The sequence below is a fragment of the Papaver somniferum genome, chromosome 3, assembly GCF_003573695.1.
Source record: "Papaver somniferum cultivar HN1 chromosome 3, ASM357369v1, whole genome shotgun sequence".
Classification (NCBI taxonomy): domain Eukaryota; kingdom Viridiplantae; phylum Streptophyta; class Magnoliopsida; order Ranunculales; family Papaveraceae; genus Papaver; species Papaver somniferum.
In genome coordinates this window covers 28,940,534-28,962,411 of record NC_039360.1, presented here as the reverse complement: position 1 = coordinate 28,962,411, position 21,878 = coordinate 28,940,534, and the positions used below count along the sequence as shown (strand labels likewise).

The window sequence follows — 21,878 nt, the reverse complement described above, 5'->3', positions numbered from 1 at the left end:
CTTATAAATCAATAATAAATAAGCACTTTATGAAAAAATAAATTCAGAAAAACAAAAAATTAGATTTTCTTTCTTTTTCAAATCTAAAAAATACAAATTTGGAATTGTTTTATCTCAGAAAAATCATTAAAAAGATTATTTTTTAATATTTATGTGACACAGTTTTCAATTAACTTGATTGATGCAGACAAATTTATAATGGTATTTCGTAATTTGAACAAAATCTAAGGGTGAGTATCCTGATCGGCATGCATAAAACCCAACGCTCAGCCCTTCCGATTTCAATCATCCTTCACTCATCTCTCTCTTCTTCTCTTCTCTAAAAAAAGAAAAATGAAAATGTTGGCAATCATCTTTTCGGTGCTTCTATGTGCCAGTTCTGCCGTCGCCGTAGTTTTTATCGACGGTAAGCTTCATCCTTCCTTTCTAACGTTTGATTAGTAGGATTTGTGTTCACCATTTGCTCTGTTTTAAGAGTGTCCACAGTAGTTTGTCTACTCGAGAATAGTTCTACTGTCAAATTACGAAACTAACCAGTTTTTGAGTTCTACTTTTCACCTGCTCAGAACTTTAGAACTAGTGATTCGTTTAAATTTGAAGGACTAAATGGTCTTTTAGGTGTGTTCCTCAAAGGAACCATTTTTACTCTTTATCGAGCTCACATGAAAAATGCAAATTATAGTATGAATAAATTCACATGTTGTACACCGTCTCGAATGATTGAAGAACATACAGTATTTTCAGTAAATGTTGAAGACTTGTGTCATATGTATATAGATGTAGAATCTCTACATTTTTCTCGTGAAATTTCTTACTGAAGAGTGCAAATGCCATTGATTAATGAACCAAGAAATTTCAGAAGGTTTATGTAGCATTAATGATCCTTTTTTACTAATATTTGGGGCTAAATTTTTCAAAAAAAAATTCTTGAAGATATTTGATATATTTCATTTATGATCATGTGCTTGGTAGTTGGATAAATATTTGAATTTTTGTAAAAATCGAGAAAAATATCGGCGCACCTACAGTACACAACTTTCAATCTACAAAGCAGCTTATCATAACCACACGATGTTTAGACAACTCAGTATTAGTGGGTCCCAATAATGAATTACGTGTTTGCTACTTAGAGGATCATTAAGATCTGACCCTCGTCTGCAACCGTAACTTTTATCACTAGGGTAGTCTAGGTTCATCTTATCTTTCTTTCAGCCTAATTATTTGTCCGATGAGTTGGCTTTAGATATTGACACGTAGCATATCTATATTGTCATTTACGCCCATGAGAAAGTACTTACGTGGCAGCAGAAAAGGTCCTTCAGACCTTCAGTGTCATGTTGAAGGGTGTTTTTGTCATTTGGTTATGCCCAAGTACTAATTGTGGAGCTCACTAATTCCCTTAATTTGCTTTTTATAGGATTATTGCCGAATGGAAACTTTGAATACGGCCCAAAGGCATCGCAAATGAAGGGAACAAGGGTAATTGGCCATGATGCGATACCAAACTGGCACATATCAGGCTTTGTTGAGTACATTGGATCAGGACAGAAGCAAGGTGACATGTTGCTAGTAGTCCCCGAAGGAGCCTTTGCAGTCAGGCTAGGAAATGATGCATCCATTAAGCAGAAAGTGAAGGTGACTAAAGGAATGTACTATTCCATCACTTTCAGTGCTGCAAGAACTTGTGCACAGGAAGAGAGGCTTAATGTGTCAGTTGCACCAGACTTTGGCATTCTCCCAATGCAAACTTTGTACAGCAGCAATGGTTGGGACTCGCATGCGTGGGCATTCCAAGCTGAATATCCAGAGGTTGAGATTTTGATTCATAACCCAGGTGTTGAAGAGGATCCTGCTTGTGGACCTCTTATCGACTCCATCGCCTTGAAGACTTTGTACCCTCCAAGGGCCACTAACAGTAAGTCCTAGTGCTAAATTTTCAGATTCATATTTACTTTCTTAGTGTAAGCTTAAAAATGCTGCAATAACGATTCGTTTGCAAAATTTGAAGTCTAAAAGGGCATTTCACGAAGATTACCAGAATTTGGCAATTTTTGCAACTGGTCTCTAATTCGATTTTGTATTTGTGCAGAGAACTTGTTGAAAAATGGAGATTTTGAGGAAGGTCCATATGTCTTCCCCAACACCTCATGGGGTGTCCTAATCCCTCCAAACATTGAAGACGACCACTCTCCACTACCCGGTTGGATGATCGAATCACTAAAAGCCGTGAAGTACATTGATTCAGACCATTTCTCCGTTCCACAAGGAACACGAGGAGTTGAGCTTGTTGCAGGAAAAGAAAGTGCTATTGCCCAAGTAGTTCGAACCATCCCAGGGAAGGAATATGTTCTCACATTCTCAGTGGGAGATGCTAGAAATGCCTGTGAAGGTTCTATGGTTGTTGAGGCTTTTGCAGGTAACAAAACCTTGAAAGTACCATACCAGTCTACAGGAAAAGGAGGATTTAAACGTGCAGTATTCCGATTCGTTGCTACTGAAACACGTACAAGGATCATGTTCTACAGTACATTTTACACCATGAGAAGTGATGATTTTTCATCACTCTGTGGACCAGTTATCGACGATGCTAGGTTGGTCAGCATCCGCAAACATATGTGAAAAAGCGCGCACACTTGTTTAGTACTATGGTTTATGTATGATTGACAAATGATGGGATTATATGTGTATGCATGGCTGTATCAAGTCATAATCAGTATTAGTATAGTTTAATTTTCTGAAATATATATATTTTTGTTGTATTCCAAAGCAAGAGAAGGCTTATGTTGAGTTTTATCGTTCTAAGCACTATCTGAATAACAATGTTATTAGTTTATAGATATTAATTCTGTGTGGGATGTTCTTAGCAAATCTGGGTAGTTTGACAAGGATGCGTCAGAATTGCAGAAGCCAGAAATGTGCATTGTATTTCAGTATTTCGATCTGTTTTTTGATCCAAATGTTGCCTGGGTATCGTATTGTGAACCATCAGTGAGCAATGACCCCTGACCATCAATTATGCGAAATAACTGTAGATTCGTTCAGTAAGCACATACAAGCAGCCAATTTTGATGGCCGGTAATTTTCGCAGTGGCCAAGTGGGTATAGACCATAAACTCTTTCTAAGCTACTAGGAATGTCGATGGAACAGGCAGACGCGGAAGAGCCTTACTGGAGCTTGAGCAATGGATATACCTTACATTGATTAGCAGTGGCCAAGTGGGCATGGCAGCTTCATTAATATAAGCAAAACAAAAATGAACATCACTTGCGATGTTTTGACAATCCGGATAGACTTGCAACAAGCAGCTCCAACATTGTATTTATGAGCATGGGTACAAGTCAAATTCAGCCTTTATGCTGCTGGTGTGCCTACCATATTTCCTTTTCAATTTTTCACATGGATACTCAAGAGGTTAGGCGATGTTGAATGATATAATGATTCCAAACCATTCTAGTTGTTACCAATTGATCTTGCACCGGATGATACAAACATGATATGGGGTCTTCCAAAGGTTAATGAGTGAATGTATTAGGACTCCTCCTATTGCAGGTCATGTGAAAAGTTCCTGCATTCTAATTTTCAAGATGACATTAAGTTAAGGAAAGAAAAATATGGTGATTTTCTTTTAGTGTGATTCTGCTGATCCGACTTGTCCTTTATTGTCAGGATTTTCTTATGGAATCACTGACAACCGCGGAATAACGGATTTTGAGATATTATGGTGAATAATAAGTAAACCAAGCACAAGCAACTATAATAATACGAGAAAGATAAATCAACTCATAAGACACAAGATTTATAGTGGTTCGACCAATATATACAACTTGTATATATTTTCTACGTCCAATTTGAGCCGCACCAACTCAAATCCACTATGAAGAAAAACGATTACAACGTCGTGTGAATCCCAGCAAACCCTTGGTTACACCGCAACAATTACCCGAGACGATAACCTTGTCTCTTGTTCCTCACCAATATGCTCTCACAACGAAACCCTAACTTTAGCCCTAAAAGCTATACAAGAAATCTCTCACCGATCTCTTAATCGTTTTCTACACAATACAATTCTACAAGGCCTAATTACCTGTTTATATAGGTTATAAACTTGTCCACCAAGGATTTTAGCCGTTCTAGGAAACCCCTTTCCCAAAAATAACCACGACTAACTTTAAGAAATAATAATTAGTCTTCAATAACTAACAATCTCCCACTTTGAAGACTCATTGATTGTCTTCAATTCTTCTTTTCTTCAATTTTGGATTGACGGTGCTAGAAACATCTTCTTTGTCAGTGCGGCTCCCTACCCAGATCCTCATTTTGAGAGACCAACTAAAGCCTTGCAGAGCTTTAGCTTGTATGATGTAACTCCCTTGGTAAACATATCTATCGGATTCTTCGAACCAAGAATCTTATCGAGTTTCAACTCTCCATCTTCTAAGAGATCCCGAATGAAATGATAACGAATATCTATATGCTTCGTCTTAGCATGATAAGCTAAGTTCTTGGCTAAATGTATAGTGCTTTGACTGTCGCTAAACAAAACACTATCTCGTTATTCCTTTCCCAACTCATCTGATAAACCTCGTAACCAAATCATCTCCTTGATCGCTTTTGTTACTGCTACGTACTCCGCTTCCGTAGTAGACAATGTTACCAACTTCTGTATCCGTGAGTTCCAACTCACTGCAGGTGACACTATAGTATAAACATAACCGGTCGTACTTCGCCTTTTATCTACATCACCTGCGAAGTCTGCATCCACATAACCCCTCAAGATAGAACCACCTTTTCCATAACACAATGGTACGTTTGTGTTACCTCTCAAATACATGAGAATCCACTTCACAGCTTTCCAATGTTGTTTTCCTGGGTTGCTTGCATATCTACTCACTACTCCCACTGCATGTGCAATATCCGGTCTCGTGCACACCATAGCATACATTAGACTCCCAATAGCCGAAGAATATGGTACGTTATCCATGTACTCCTTTTCTTCATTTGTCTTCGCACACTGCATACTTGAAAGAAGAATTTGACTTCCAAGTGGAGAACTAACTGGTTTAGCGTTCTCCATATTGAACCTTTTCAACACTCGTTCAATATATTCAGCCTCACTAAGCATAAGTACATCCTTAGCTCTGTCTCTTATGATCCTTATACCAAGAATCTGCTTTGCTTCACCAAGATCTTTCATAGCAAACTCACTTGCTAATTGTTTCTTCAAATTCTCAACTTCTTGTAGAGACGTTCCGATAACCAACATATCATCCACATACAGTAATAATATGATGTATAATGAACTGCACCTTTTTAAGTAACAACAATGATCTGCATTACACCGTGAGTAACCACCTCTATGCATGAAGTTATCAAACTTCTTGTACCACTGTTTAGGGGCTTGTTTTAAACCATACAAACTCTTCTTTAGCTTGCACACCATATCTTCCTTGCCTTTTACTATGAATCCTTCTGGTTGCTTCGTGTAAATTTCTTCATCGAGGTCACCATGAAGAAAAGTTGTCTTTACATCCAACTGTTCAAGGTAGAGATCTTCATAAGCCACTAGACTTAACACTACTCGAATAGTAGTCATCTTCACAACTTGTTGTAATCAAAACCAGGTTTTTGCTGGAAACCTTTCACAACCAACCTCGCCTTGTAGCGAATATCTCCATTTGCTTCAGACTTCATCCGATAAACCCATTTGTTATGCAACGCTTTCTTACCTCTTGGTAATTTTACTAACACCCAAGTTCCATTCTCCTCAAGTGAATTCATCTCATCTTCCATAAAAATTTGCCACTTGCATGAATCATCATCCGCTAGTGCTTCTTTAATATCTTCAGATTCACCTACATCCGTAAGTAATAGACAACTCAGAGCATACCTTGGGTTTGGTTTTGGAGTTTTTGATGATCTTCGTACTTCTTGTGGAACTATAGGAGTAACTCCCACTGCAACATAAGTCTCTTCACCTTGTACTTCTCTGCCATCAGCAACACCGTGCCCTTCTTGTACCACACTTTTTCCAGAAACATCATCAATATCGACCTACAACTCCTTATCGACGTTGCTTGATCCAACATCTTCAACTTGTGTTTTATTCCTGTTCTTGTATAACTCATTCTCATTAAAAGTGACGTCTCTACTTCTAATAACTTTGTGACCCTCGTAGTCCCAAAGTTTCTACCCAAAAGCGTTATTTCCATAACCAAGAAATATACACTTCTTTGCTTGAGCACCTATCTTAGACTTCTCACCGGGACTAAGATGAACATAACCAACACAACCAAAAACTTTCAAATATGAAAGATTTACCTTTTTTCCGGTCCAAACCTCCTTTGATATCTTCATATCTAATGGACTACTAGGTGTCCTATTGATTAGATAAGCAGCCGTATCTGTTGCATGTTCCCAGAAGGTCTCGGGCAAACCAGACTGCAACCTCATGCACCTAGCACGTGCATTCATTGTCCAATTCATACGTTCTGCTACTCCATTCTCCTGTGGCGTCCTTGGAACTGTCATCTCCAAACGAATTCCATTTGTAGCACATAAATGTAAGAATTTTGTTTTGTCATACTCACCACCGTTGTCTGACCTTAGACACTTCAACTTCAAACCAGTTTCTGTTTTAACCAAATCTTTCCACTTCTTAAGCACTTCATACACCTAGAAATTATTCTTCATGAAGTAAAGCTACACCTTCCTTGAGTGTCATCAATAAAGGTGAATATTGGAACCCACTGTGAGATGCAACATCAATTGGTCCCCATACATCAGTATGAACCAAATCAAGTTTCTCACTTCTCAAGGCTCTGTCGCCTCTGCTGAAACTAACCCGTTTTTTCTTTCTAAGAACAAAGTCTTCTCAAGAACTCATATCAACATACTTCACCTTAGGTAGATATCCTCCCGAACATAGAATCTTCATGTGCCCTAATCTTCTATGCCATTGTTTATGGGTGAAAATCGTTTCTGCTGATTTTGGTAATTTTGTAGGAGAACGAGAAATAGATCTAAACCCTAAACAAATGTACTGCACGGGAGTACTTTAGATTCGAGAAACTAATCTATACAAATCTGGCCTAAACCAAGAAATGGCCGTTACGGATTTGCTTCGGTCACAAAGAGGAGGAGAAGGGATGGTTTAGTGAGGGAAGCGAAGAGAGTGTTGAGACCAGAACAGTTCTGGAAGAGTATTACTTAACTTGTATCAGAAGGTGAAAGCTTTGAGAAAGCTATCAAAGTTGCCTTTCTGAGTGTTGTATTTCTCCCTGACCAAAAACTTGACTTTCGGTGGAAATAGGTAAAACCTATTTATACAAGTCCAAGTGAAATGTATTCTGGCATCGTAGAAAAGAAACAGATGAGTTAAATGGGAAGAGGTGGTAACGCCTGGTATTGATGTTCCATAATGGAAGAGCGTTTCACCATTACTCCCTGCATTTACTAACCGTTTTATTATTATGACACTATCTTGAAACGGGCATTTGTGTATGCCGCACGCTGTAGACCGCCAAACCAAAACCCTAATGAGCATCCCCCAGTTTGTGACATACTTTTTGGTGTCTCAAGTGTTTTCGTGGAAAACATGTAGCATGTCGCTGGTGCTTGATAAGTTGAGCTTTGAGAGACTTGCCGGATGGCACGCCAAAGTGCGAGGGTTGCATAGTATGTGCCAATGGCATGTGTGGCGTTCCTTGGCCTTAGGTTGCACGTCGGGTGCAAGTGGCAATGCCAATAGTGTGAGTGTTTCACAGCATGTGTCAATGGCATGTGTGGTATGCCTTGGCCTTAGGTTGCACGTCGGGTGCAAGTGGTGATGTTGCAAGTGTTGCATGACATCTGCCAATGGCGTGTGTGGCATGCCTTGGCCCTGGGTTTGCACGGCTTGGCATGCTAGGTTGCAAGCGTTGTTTGGCATTTGCCAATGGCGCGTGTGGCAGCTTTGGCCTTGGTTTGCACGGCTTGGCATGCTAGGTTGCAAGCGTTGCTTGGCATGTGCCAATGGCGCGTATGGCGGATTTGTCCTTGGTTTGCACGGCTTGGCATGCTAGGTTGCAAGCGTTGCTTGGCATGTGCCAATGGCGCGTGTGGCGGCTTTGGCCTTGGTTTTCACGGCTTGGCATGCTAGGTTGCAAGAGTCATTGGCATGTGCCAATGGCGTGTGTGGCGGCTTGGTCTTGGTTTTCAGGGCTTGGCATGCTAGGTTGCAAGCTTTGCTTGGCATGTGCCAATGGCGCGTGTGGCGTCTTTGGCCTTGGTTTGCACGGCTTGGCATGCCTTGGTTTCAAGGGTTGCATGGCATGTGCAAATGGCGCGTGTGGCGGCTTTTGCCTTGGTTTGCACGGCTTGGCATGCCTTGGTTGCAAGGGTTGCATGGCATGTTCCAATGACACGTGTGGCGGCTTTGGCATTGGTTTGCACGGCTTGGCATGCCTTGGTTGCAAGCGTTGCTTGGAATGTGCCAATGGCGCGTGTGGCGGCTTGGGCCTTGGTTTGCACGACTTGGCATGTTAGGTTGCAAGCGTTGCTTGGCATGTGCCAATGTCGCGTGTTGCAATGATTGCGCGTCTCGGATTTGGCATGGTTGCCGTGAAACGCAATGGTTGCGCGTTTTGAAATTTTGGGCACGGTTTCCATGCTTTGCGCAATTAATGCATAGTGCGTGAAATTGCTATGTATTGCGTGATGATTGGACGGTACGTGCATTTGGCATGTTTTCCATGCTTTTGGCACAATGGCTGTGCGGTATGCGTAGACTTAGGTTTTTGTGTGTCGAAACCCTAATTTAGCATTTGAAAAAGGATACCCTGGTAATTTTTACATAAGTGCGTTAAACGCTCTAATAAGTTTGCTAATGTCATCGGTGACGTCTTGTTATGCATGAGGTTTTACGGTTTTACCCTTTGTCTAAAAACCACCATCAACAACCATAAGTTAGTGCCTTCACCACTACTAGCCTCTGCTAAAGTAGTTCCATTTGAAGTCCGGTATAGAGTACCGAATCTAACTCCACGATCTAATACCATAGCTCATTTGTTCACTTTCCAATTGTATTTTGTAAGCACAACTTCACAGTCATCATCACAAACTTGTCCCACAGACACCAAGTTCTTTTTTAAATTTGGAATGTGTCGTACATCCTTCACTTTCCATGTCGAACCGTTGACTTTCAAGATCAAATCACCCAAACCAATGATGTCACATGCTTCACCGTCACCTAAGAATACTTGGCCATAGTATCCTTTTTTTATAAGAGATCATAATATTCTTATCACCCGTTGCATGGAAAGAAGCTCCCGAGTCTATAATCCAAGACTCATCTTGTTTTTCCTCAGAGAGTAGTAGAAAACCTTCCGTAATCACCTTCTTGTTATGAACGAGGACCTTCACCGGTTCCGCAGCTGCAACTACGTTGACCTCTTCTTGATTACCTTTGCTTCCACCATTATTAGCACCTTTGTTTTCCGGACAATCGTGATTGAAGTGTCCTACTTTCTTACACGCCCAACACTCAACAACACATCTAGTACGGGATTGAGATCTCCCCATATACTTCCCTCTAGATTTGTTGTTGTTGTTGTTCCTATTTGAACTCCTGCCTCTATCTTCTTGCTGCAAACTTACGGTCGAACTTGAAGTACTAGAACCATAACCTTGTTCTATTATTCTCTCCTCTTCAACAATTAACCTTTGCTGCACATCATCAAGCTTCAAATTCTCGGTTCCTGCGGAATTGCTAATGGTTGTCCTTGCAGTCTCCCAACTCTTTGGTAATGACGACAACAACCGTAAATCTTGAACTTCATCATCAAAAGTAATACTAATTTTTGAAAGTTGAGAAATATTTGATTTAAACTTTCCAAGATGTGCTGAAATCGCTTCGCCTTCTTGCATCTTCAGATTAAATAATTGTTCACACAACATAATCTTCCCCGAGGTTGATGACTTTTGATACAACTTTTCAAGTTTATCCATAAGATCCTTCGTACTAGTTTCCTCTTGTATGTTATTGTAGACTTCCTCCGTTAAACATCTACGGATCATGGATACACACTTGCGATTAAGAGTTGTCCATTCATCGTCTTTGTGTGCTCCATTTTTCGCAACTCCTCCCAACGGATCAGCAAGGTCTTTCTCATATAGGTTGTCTTCCATCTGAGACCTCCAAAACACAAAGTTCTTCCCATTTAAAACTTTAACCCTAGCTACTGTACTTTCGTTATTATCACAGATAACTCCCACTCCAATCGTACTACGATGAACCCTAAAGCTCTAACCCGAGCTCTGATACCAGTTGTCAGGATTTTCTTATGGAATCACTAACAACCGCGGAATAACGGATCTTGAGATATTATGGTGAATAATAAGTAAACCAAGCACAAGCAAAGAAACTATAATAATACGAGAAAGATAAATCAACTCACAAGACACAAGTTTTATAGTGGTTCGACCAATACATACAACTTGTATATATTGTCTACGTCCACTTTGAGCCGCACCAACTCAAATCCACTATGAAGAAAAACGATTACAATGTCGTGCGAATCCCAACAAACCCTTGATTACACCGCAACAATTACCCGAGACGATAACCTTGTCTCTTGTTCCTCACCAATATGCTCTCATAACGAACCGTAGCTTTAGCCCTAAAAGCTATACAAGAAATCTCTCACCGATCTCTTAATCGTTTTCTACACAATACAATTCTATAAGGTCTAATTACCTATTTATATAGGTTACAAACTTGACCACCAAAGATTCTAGCATTTACAAACTTGGCCAAACCACAACCAACTGTAGGAAATAATAATTAGTCTAGGTGCACGCCTCAGTTCCTTACTTCTGGATAGGAAAATGTATCGTTTTGAGTGGGTATACTACCAAAAACAGTACAATAAATTGTTCATTCAATCTCATCACATCTAAATTATCATCTCATGGCATCATTCACTCTTTTATGAACAAATTTAGAACCAGAAAAGTTCACTTAGATTCTTGGAAATCACAGACCAAGAGAGTACACGTGACAGTCAGAGCATGTTCCTTCAACACCTGTGGGACCCAACTTGTAGATCGGATCCTTGAAACACCTCTGCTGATAAGCCACCTAATATCTCATGGTATGTCCCCTTTAGTCACCACCCTCACTCATGGTAGATTTGAAACAAATTTACATGAAGACAAAGATTGTTCTAGATGCGAAGAAGAAAGGATACGAGGAATCTGCTTGAGATAAAAATTAAAACCTTGCACTGAAAATGCTAGTTTAGTGCATAAACTTAATTTACAACTCAAAATGGTAAATGGTTAGAATGTCTAAAAGTTAGAACTCAGATGTGTTTGATTTTGTTTTCTTGCAATTAACTGCAATAATTAGTATATCTTTCTGGGAAATAAAGGTAGTCTCTCCCAGTCTCCCACCCACAACATTAACAAGAAAGAAAAAGAAGACAAAAGGAGGTGTTTACATAGTATATATTTGATTAAGCCTGTATTATGAATGAACATGCAGAAACCAAACAAAATAATGAAGGGGAATACTACAAAGTTTTACATATACGTTAAAGGTTTATTTGTCAGGCATCACCATTACGGTTTTCTGTGTATTAAGTGATAATAATTCATCTAATCTTATCTTTTCTTTCTCTAATCTCACATACATATGCCACCTTTAGCCTAAACGAAAACAAAATAAACCACGTACTACACTGAAAAAAATATAAAAAGAAATTTCATATCCCAACAGATGGTTCCACCTTCGGAATCTGGCTTTGCAACTAGCTGCCATCATGTTAGATCCGCAATGCTCTCGGCGGTCAAATTGAGTCAAATCTCATTTTGAAGCCAGGTTTGACTCTACTGACTGATGCTCTCATCGGTCCGTACAGTCAAATCTCATTTTGAGCTACCAAGGGGCAAGTGAAATCATTTTCTCCACGAAATATTGGAGTCTATGTTTTATCTCTTTTCCCAGAATCTTAACTCCATCACTGCACCGGTAACTAAATAGGGGTACACATACAACGTCTAGAAATATGGTTAGAACTAACTCGGGCATTGATAATTCAGCTTTCCTTAACTTTTTATGACAATAATTTAATTACTTGCACATGGAATGGTTTTTCATACAGAGAATAATTGCTATTATTAATTTATATCTTTTTTGATTTTTGAAAAGTGTGAATATTTATTTAAACCCTGCTCATCCCCTTTCGATTTCAATCATCCACCAGTCCTCTCTGCTCTCTCACTCTACCAGTGCTCTTTACAGAAAACCAGCAATGGCAATGTCGGATGTCAAAATTCTTGCATTGCTATTGTGTGCCACTTGCACCATTGCTCTAGCTTTCACTGATGGTAAGTCGAGCTTCTTGCAAACTCGATTGATCTTGCACGGTTTTTGTTCATTTTGTTTGTACTTATCTCTAATCATGAATTTTGCTCTACAGGATTGTTGCCGAACGGAAACTTCGAGTATGGGCCGAAGGCGTCACAGATGAAGGGGAAGATGGTCATTGGGCACGACGCGATTCCAGAATGGAAAACATCAGGATTTGTTGAATACATAAAATCGGGACAAAAACAAGATGATATGGTGCTAGTCGTCCCAGAAGGAGATTTTGCTGTTCGATTGGGAAATGAGGCATCGATAAGGCAGAAGGTCAAAGTGACCAAGGGAATGCGTTACTCAATAACGCTAAGCACTGTCAGAACTTGTGCACAAGAAGAGCGGGTTAACATATCGGTCGCTCCAGATTTCGGTGTAATTCCTATTCAGACAGTGTACAGCAGCAATGGATGGGATTCACATGCCTGGGCATTCCGAGCTAGATTCTCCGAGGTCGAGATCTTAATCCATAACCCTGGAGTCCAAGAGGATGCAGCCTGTGGACCTCTTATCGATTCCGTCGCCATGAGGCCTTTATTCTCTCTTAAGGCCACAAACAGTAAGCTCTTCTTACATTTCATTTGGATGAATTTTTTTCTCTATAAAGAATTTGGGGCCACTGGTATCATCAACCAGTAACTTTATCATCGTAATACTACAGTGACACCGGCTATGCAAGACTATATTAATCTTTGTTTGTTTTCAAAATCATGCAGAGAATTTGATGAAAAATGGAGATTTTGAGGAAGGTCCATACATCTTCCCAAAAACATCTTACGGTGTCCTGATCCCTCCATTTATTGAAGATGACCACACTCCATTGCCTGGTTGGAAGGTTGAGTCCCTAAAAGCTGTAAGATACATCGACTCCAGGCATTTTGCCGTGCCTCGTGGAAAAAGAGGGATCGAACTTCTGGCCGGAAGAGAGAGTGCAATTACGCAAATAGTTCGAACCATCCCAGGAAAGATGTACGTGCTCTCGTTCACCGTGGGAGATGCTAGAAATGCTTGTGAAGGTTCAATGGTTGTTGAAGCTTTCGCTGATGATGATTCCGTCAAGGTGGAATACGAGTCGAAAGGTAAAGGAGGATTTAAACGTGCACATCTACGTTTCGATGGAGTTGCTACTCGTACACGAATCATGTTTTATAGCTCATTCTATACAATGAGAAGCGACGCGACCCTATGTGGACCAGTTATTGACGATGTAAAGTTGATCAGCATTCGATAGGTGCCTAAACATGTGAATGCGGGCTTTCACAGGATCTGATTTTAGTAAAGCTCCATTGTTTACTTATTTATTTTGTGCATTTTAAAAGCAAGATGAATCTTAGTTTAAATGCTTATAAAGCTTATCTTGAATGAGAATTCCCATTTTATTTCACTTTTTTGATCAACAAAACAAATATTTTCGCACCTTGTACCGTGTTTTAACCGGGCCACAAAAGGGCCAAGGGGCCAAAAAGCACCCCACAAAAAGCGCAAGTGGTTTCGTTTCTATATTTTGTTTCGCGTGAAAATGAAGCCTTGTTTTTCTGATAACACAGTTAATAACAAAGCAGAGTCATGCCTCCTTCATAAATCTTTCTCACATACAAATCCTCTCCTACGCCAAGAATTCTTTCTCGTATTCCTTCATTCTTACACGAAAAGAACATTAATGGTATGTTTTCGTTTTCGATTTCTATCTCTATTTCTTTCCCTTTGTATTTCTTTTAACTCAATCTTTTCTTGTATTTTGTTTGTTGGTTAGTCAGTTTACGAACAAAAAAATCTTGGTTACCCTAGTTTCAAGCTTGTGATTATTGGCGATGGTGGAACTGGAAAGACAACTTTTGTGAAAAGATATCTTATTGGAGAATTTGAAAAGAAATACGAATGTAAGTGAGATGTTTGAGTTTTTGTTTCTGGTGGATAGTTGTAAAAGGCGCCCTGGCGCTCTAGACCGCGAGGCGCCCAAGTCGCAAAGTGTGACCAACTTTGCGGTTTTTCAAATTTCCTTGGGCGCCTCGCATAGTGCCTAATACAACATAGGATTTTGGTTGATGAGATTTTGGTTGGTATTGTTTGCAGCTACAATTGGTGTTGAAGTTCATCCACTGTATTTCCAGACTAACTTTGGACCGATTAGGTTCTACTGTTGGGATATTGCTGGTCAAGAGAAGCTTGGTGGCCTTAGATATGGATATTAGTAAGATTTTTCTTTCATCTTTGACGTGCTTAGATTGATACTATCTTGCAAACTGGTGGCGCTACAATTCAAACATGGTGTTCTTTGGTATGTTTATATACTTCACTTTAATCTCTTTGTTTCATGCAACATCAATGGGAAATATGCAATAATTATGTTCGATGTTACTTCGCGTTTCACATACAAGAATGTCCCAACATGGCACAAAGATCTCTACAGGGTCTGTGGGAATATCCCAATTGTTCTTTTTGGAAACAAGGTTGATATTGATATCAAGAAAATACAACATGAAAGCAAAGCAAGTTACATTCCACAGGAACAAGAATCTGACATACTATGAGATTTCTGCAAGGAGCACCTACAACTTTGAGAAACCTTTCTTATACTTTCTCAGAAAGCTTTCAGGTGGTGAAACCGTCCGCTTTGTCAAGTCACCAGCTCTTGCCCCTCCTGAAGTTTTCATTGACTTGGAACGGCAACGGGAACATGAACGTGAACTAGAATATTGTTGTTATTCAGCTTTTCCTGATGATGATATTGAATTTGACAAGCGAAAACTCATAATTTGAAATTGGATTCAGTTTTTTTTTATGCCAAAGAAGAAATTTTATTAATCTGGAATACTTTTACAATCCAACAATAATCGACTCTCAACAACAGTAGGTGGGTGTTTAAACCAAACTCTAGTTACACCAAATTTCATGCTGAAGTTTGCTAGTTTATCTGCAAATTTATGCATACCCTAGGAACAAAATTACATTCTCATTGTGGGATGTTGTTTGAATTATTAATGGCATCAAGTAGGACATCTTCAATCTCCCAAGCAACAACTCAACAACTCATATATTTGTTGATGTCTTCAATACCTTTAAGATCACTTTCAAATACATTATATGTGTTCCCTAAATCATTACTCCAGCTAACTGCCTCGAAGAAAGCCAGACACTCTGCCTGCAATGAATTATTCACTCCTGCATATCATTTTGATTTTCCTCCACGCCACTTTCCTGCAGAGTCACGCAGAATAAGAGCAATTCCAGTTGGTCATGTATTGATATCAAAATAACCATCACAATTAATTGTAAGGTATGGGTACGCAGGTGGTTTCCATTTAGGTATATTAGTCCTAGTCTGTGACATACTACCATATATCACTAATAGTTTTTTAGCAGTAAGTTTATCAATATAACTAGCAAAGCTCATAGCTTTTCTAGCAGTTCAGAATATTTTGATTGCATAGCTTTAATCCATTACTCATCTGGATTAGTGAACAATCTCCAAACTGCCCTGACAAGGAGCACTTGATTTAGATTTTTTAAATCCGTAAACTTCCATGACTAGGAGTGCTTTATTTAGAATTTTTAAATACCTAAAGCCTTGTCCCCCAAGATTTTTGTGTATCCCCAGTGTCTTCCAAGACGTAATGCATATGCCTCGGTGTTCATTAAAAGTCCACCAAAAGTTGCGATGTAAAGTATCAATCTGCTTAATAGTATCCACTGAAATTTGCAAGCAACTCATTGAATTGGTTGGGATGGTATTAGCGACTATCTTTATCATGGGGTATTTACTGCATTGTGACATAGATTCACCATTCCAGTTATACAACCGGTTCTCGACTCTATCCACCAATCCAGTGAAACATCGAATCTTGTTTCTTCCAATAATGTGAGGTATTCCCAAGTATCTTTCATGTGATCCTGAGTACCTTTAATCTTCGAGTATGCAGTCTGCAGAATCTTTGAGGAACATTAACACTATAATAAACACTTGACTTACTAAAAGTAAACATTTGGCCAGAAGCAGCCCCGAAATCATCAATGATTATAAGGAGATTATTCACATTATGTAGATCAGCATTAATGAATAATATGTAATCATCTGTGAATAATAGATGGGATATTGGAGGGGCACTTGGAGCAATTTTAATACCTTTTATCTGTTTATTTTGAAGTTGTCGAGAAAAAGCCTTCAGAACAATTATGAAGAGATGGAGTGACAGTGGGTCACCTTGCCTCACTCCCCTTGTTGGAGATAAGTTTTTCATGGAGCTCCATTTAGAAGAATAGAGATTTGTGTGGTGGTAACACATTGCATAATGAGATTACACCAATCTGTACAAATCCCCAGTTTCAACATAACATCTTTGAGGAAGGACATTCAAGCCTATCAAAGGATTTTGACATGTTAAGCTTCAATGTCAGGTGCTTAGAATCCTCCTTCTTATTCTTCATGGTATGAACAATTTCTTGATCCAAATAAATATTATTTGTTATCTGTCGACCTTGAACATAAGCATACTGAAGTGGAGAAATTATTTTTCTCATATTTTTCAACCTTGTAGACAAAATCTTTGATATGATTTTATAGGAGGTATTACAAGGTGCAACTGGCCTCAAATCCGATGAAAACTTCTTATTCTTTGTCTTAGGAATTAATGAAATATTTGTAACATTTGGACTTTTAAGAATATATCATGTATGAAAAAATTGTTTCATCATCTCCATAACATCAGTTCCAACAATGTCCCAATGATGTTTAAAAAAACCAAAAGGAAATCCACTGGTCCTGGATCTTTCCAAGGCTTCATATCTTTTAAAGCTTTAAGAATTCAGCATCATCAGGTCTCATTAAAGCCAAGTTATCTGAAAAAGTAATGACTGTTAGAATGCAGTATAAGATTTCCTCATTTTTTGCAGGAGATGAAGTAGTGTGAAGAGAGCTATAATGTCCAATGAGTAAGTCTTCCAGCTCTTCCCTAGTAGTGTACCACTGTCCATTACCATCCTTCAAAGCAACAATGTTATTTCTGACCCTCTTTTTGTTGGCATTTGCATGATGATATTTGGTATTTCTATCCATATCAAGATAATATTTATCCCTTTCTTTTTTCCCCAAAATTTACTTTGAACTTAATGCCAATGTTCAATCTGGTTTTCAATATGTTGTACCTGACTGTTTGTGTTTTGATTCTGACTATTTTATTGAATTGCCTCTAGCTGCTGATGAAGAAGAAAAATATTACTTTGAATATTTCCAAACTTTTTTCTATTCCATTTTGAGAAATATCTTCTAGTAATAACAAGTATTCTTGACAACCTAAAACCATGAGAGCCATTAGCATGATGATCCCATGCGTTCACAATCTCATCCTTAAGGGTTTCATATCATTCATAATGTTGGAAGTACTTCCAGTTTCTTTTCCTGTCACCATTTGAAGATGAGGTATCCAACATTATTGGGTAATGATCTTAACCCAATTGTGGTAAATGAAGAAGTTTTGAATCTGGAAAATGAATAATCTAATCATTATTAACAATTTCTCTATCAAGTTTTGATCTTCTAATACTCGTGCCATGAACATTACTTGACCAAGTGAAAGATATCCATGTATAACCCAAATCCTCCAGACCAGCTTCATAAATAACATTAACATAAGAATAATCCCTTGATGAAGAAGCAATATTATTAGAAGAAATTGAAGTTGTTAGACGAGCACTGCTCGGTCGAACTCGCAAGCGTTGCTATCTCAATCTTGTTTGTCAAGTTTAGTTGATCAAAATTATAGTCTCGATTTCTAGTCTACTTATAGTTATGTCTCGGATTAGGATATAATATATAGTTGAGATTTAGACTTCGCGGCGTTCATCGATTGAAGACGAATATCTACTGAGGAGAGCTTGGAGGAACTTCATCAACAAAAGGTATGTGGAGACTAAAACTTATCTATCACTCAGAAGTTTATTCTATTATATCTTCTAATGAGACTAAGTCGTACAGCTATATAGACTTTTATATTATACCCATTTAGAAATTTATTTGAAGGAATACATCTGAGAAAGAAGCTAGACTTCAAAACCTAAATTCTGATTGGAAAAAACTTCGTATGGATGATGAATATTCATTTGATGAATTTAATCACAAAGTGTCTGAAATTGTTAATGCATCTTTTGCAATGGGTAAGACTATTCCTGAAAAGGACATTGTGATGAAAATTTTCAGATCACTGCCAGCCAGATACGATTCTAAGAAACATGTCATCGTTGAAGGAAGTAACCTTGAAACACTTTCTAGAAACACTCTTGTTGGGAAGTTAAAGATCTTTGATCATGTGCATATATCCAAATCTGGAAAGGATATTGCTTTCAAAGCACAAAAGAATACTAAATTACTTGATAAAAGTAAAAGTGTTGGCAACTCTGTGGATGATCCTATTAACATTGATTCATCAGATGAATATCTTGACAACTCAGTCTCTCTGATCACAAGACAGTTTAGAGATCTTCTTTTGAAGAGAAGTAAACGATTCACCAGAGATAAACCCAGATCATCAGTTAAACCTCATGATTCGTTCCTCCTAAAAACAGGGACACGGTCGACACTGATGATGAAAATATGCCACAGTGCTTCAAGTGTAAAGGTTTTGGTCATTTTGCTAATGAGTGTCCAAATCGTAGAAAATACACTAGAAACAAAGGTCTTGCTGCAACGCTTGATGAAATGTTTAATCACTATAATTCAAACGAAGATGAAATATAAAGTGTAGCAATACCTACACCATCTTGATATTCTTCCTGGAGAAACTTCTTCGACCATTTTGGAAGATATAAGGGATTTTTCTCTATCTACTGTCTATCTCACATGTTTTAGGTACTTCAATATGTTTAACAGTATGTTCGGCTATGGTGTATGAACCATCCTCCATATTGACATGTTCTTATTGTACTATTAAGGGTCATGAACTCTCTAATTGTTTCAAGTACAAACACAAAGTAAGATGTGTCAACAAACTGCAACGGAGAGAAAATCGATTAGCAAACAAGCTCAAACTTGTTCAGAAATCGAATCCATTTGAGGTATGTAAATTTAACTCACTCCCTAAGAAGTTGATTTCTAAATAAAATGTTATATCTTTACAGAAAATAACTAGGACTAAACGATCTACAAATGGGGGTATTGAATTTCCCGTACAGAAACCTTGTGGTGAACAAATTATTATTCACCCAAACACAATATGATTGTATTAAAAGTGCATCTTGTCTCATGTGCACGAATTTAAAAAAGAGCCAAGAGTTATGCACTGTCGGGTTCTAAGGTCAGAATTCTAGATTGTCTTTCCTTGAGTTTTATAATATCTTGTTCTTTTCATATCCTCAAATGGTATTGAAAAGATTTATGGTTAAAATCGGCATTTCTGCCCTTCTTAGGGATGTGTCTGTTGATTGGACATGAACCATACTTCCTTGTATACAGGTTCTGTAACCCTACATTCCTTTTTCCTCCTCTAAAACTCTTTTCATCAAAAGACTGCTTGTGGAGTTATTTTTTTGAGTATTTCTGTCACAATTCCATATCTTTATGGAAACTCCAAGCATCATATCTTCTGATGGAAAGTATGTTAATATGATTGTTAAGCCATCAATCATGAAAAAAGATAAACCTCATTCCTCTAAACTTTAAATAGAAAAAGGAAGAATATGAAGAAACCAAAGGCTAACCCCTCAAATCTTCAGAAATTTTCTGGTGTTCTTGAAGAGTTGAAAAAAACAAGGATGGAGATGCAGCAAATAAGATCTCTTGAAGTTCAGAAGACCCTGGTTGGGCATCAGTCAAGAAGGTTTGTTGGAATTGAGTCGTTTCTTCATGAACCTTATGTTCCAATGTCTGTTGACGATAAGGAGTTCGAGGATGATAAAGAATTTTTTAACAATCTCAATGTCTAGGAAACTTCTTATGAGAATTTACTCTTATGTTTTAAGAAGGATAACTAGGATTTGTATATTATGATTACACATAACTATTGCCAACAATTTTTAATCTTGCAATGTTTTTGGAATTTATTTATTTAAATTCTAAGTTATTTGGAAGATGATTTTGCATTATTAATCTTTGTTGGTTTTATAAATTGCAAAAATATTTTATGGGATATGTTGTGTTTACGTCCGTGAACTATGCTTATCTCATATATGCTCAAAAGTTAATTCTATTATGTCTTTATGCAAATTACCAAAACCTTTACACTCGGGATAGGTGCGAAAGATCAAGATTAATCATAAGCAATCTCAATGCAAGGGTTCATTTTTGAATAATTTTTTGAAAACTGGGTTGACTCAGTGTCGCCCGATTGAACTGGATTCAGCTTTTTAGTTTAAATTGAGTGCTTCTTTTTTTTATCAACAAAAAGAGTCCTTTTCTCAATTGTGCTCCCTCCAAAGAGACTGTTGAAACAGATAAGGCAATGCTAACATAACCATATATTGACTGAGATATCCCCGGGGAAAAAAATTGACGAAATTTTTCAAAGAAGGAAAGTTTTTTTAGGTAGGGAAGTGAAATATTGTAGCGTGGTCGAAAATTTCGGTGTATAAGTTTTTCGGTTGCTAAGAATAAGGAGAGATTTTTGTGAAAATATATCATATGTAGAAGCCTTCCTTATATATGTTTGTTATTTTTCTTTCAAGATTCCATACTCAAACATTTTTCTGCATCCCAGGATTTAACAAATCTCTATAATCTCTAACTAGATAAGTTCTGTGAAAATGATGTATCGAGTTCAGCAGCACCTTAAGTATCATCATACTTCTAGTCTTTCGTGGTCTCCTTATGATGATTTATTGTTTCAAGAGATATTAACCAGAGTTCCATTGAAATCCGTAGTTCATTTTAAGAGCGTTTCCAAAGATTGGTTGGAAAAAAATCCGAAACAAGAAGTTTACAGCTTTGCATGGATCAAAATCCGAAACACATCCGTGCATTTTCATCACTATACAACTTAAGAATCAGGTACTGCTGATTTATATAGTGAAACAGTCTCATTTGCTCAAAAATGATGCTTACAAAAGTTGAACCCCCAGAGATTGTGCATATAGGTGATTTTAAAGATATTGGTATTAAGTTTCTCCTTATTAATGGTTTAACATTTTTATATAATTTTGATGGAGATATCTGCATATATAATCTTACGACTCGGGAGATGACACCGTGGATTGAACCCCATTCTATGGAGAAATAAACTATGAAAATACCATTCATGTACTACCCCATTATAGGTTTGGTTTTGATCGACTAAAAAAAGTACAAGGTTATATGCATAAGAGAGATAACTACACTCAAGTGTTGGAATTATAATTCAAATATTAGATTTCGGATAATTTTGTTTGATCTTTGAATATTGTGAAATTCGAATAATTATTTATTAAGTATCCTAGTCTTTAGTAAAATATTAATTAAACACGTTCAAATGTGTGACTTAATTCCTACAAGTTAGGAGTTTGTTACTAGTGGGATAA

The 21,878-nt window shown here is 37.9% G+C and overlaps 3 protein-coding genes and 1 pseudogene across 3 annotated transcripts; 3 read left to right on the top strand and 1 right to left on the bottom strand.

Moving 5' to 3' along the window:
• The first annotated feature begins 253 nt into the window (after window positions 1-253).
• On the top strand, window positions 254-2,845 carry LOC113355680. The gene is made up of 3 exons (XM_026598597.1): window positions 254-406; window positions 1,418-1,915; window positions 2,090-2,845. The coding sequence occupies exons 1-3, from the start codon at window positions 334-336 to the stop codon at window positions 2,617-2,619; spliced, it is 1,101 nt and encodes a 366-aa protein (XP_026454382.1). The 5' UTR covers window positions 254-333; the 3' UTR covers window positions 2,620-2,845.
• A 9,377-nt stretch (window positions 2,846-12,222) lies between these two features.
• Window positions 12,223-13,782, top strand: LOC113355679. Its single transcript, XM_026598596.1, has 3 exons — window positions 12,223-12,367; window positions 12,460-12,957; window positions 13,115-13,782. Exons 1-3 carry the CDS (start codon window positions 12,292-12,294, stop codon window positions 13,627-13,629), a joined length of 1,089 nt encoding a protein of 362 aa, XP_026454381.1. The 5' UTR covers window positions 12,223-12,291; the 3' UTR covers window positions 13,630-13,782.
• Window positions 13,783-13,917: 135 nt separating this feature from the next.
• LOC113359218 lies at window positions 13,918-15,158 on the top strand (annotated as a pseudogene).
• Window positions 15,159-15,199: 41 nt separating this feature from the next.
• Window positions 15,200-16,681, bottom strand: LOC113359217. Its single transcript, XM_026602889.1, has 3 exons — window positions 16,298-16,681; window positions 15,456-15,540; window positions 15,200-15,312 (listed from the first exon to the last, which is right to left on the bottom strand). The coding sequence occupies exons 1-3, from the start codon at window positions 16,679-16,681 to the stop codon at window positions 15,200-15,202; spliced, it is 582 nt and encodes a 193-aa protein (XP_026458674.1).
• Between the last annotated feature and the right edge of the window lie 5,197 nt (window positions 16,682-21,878).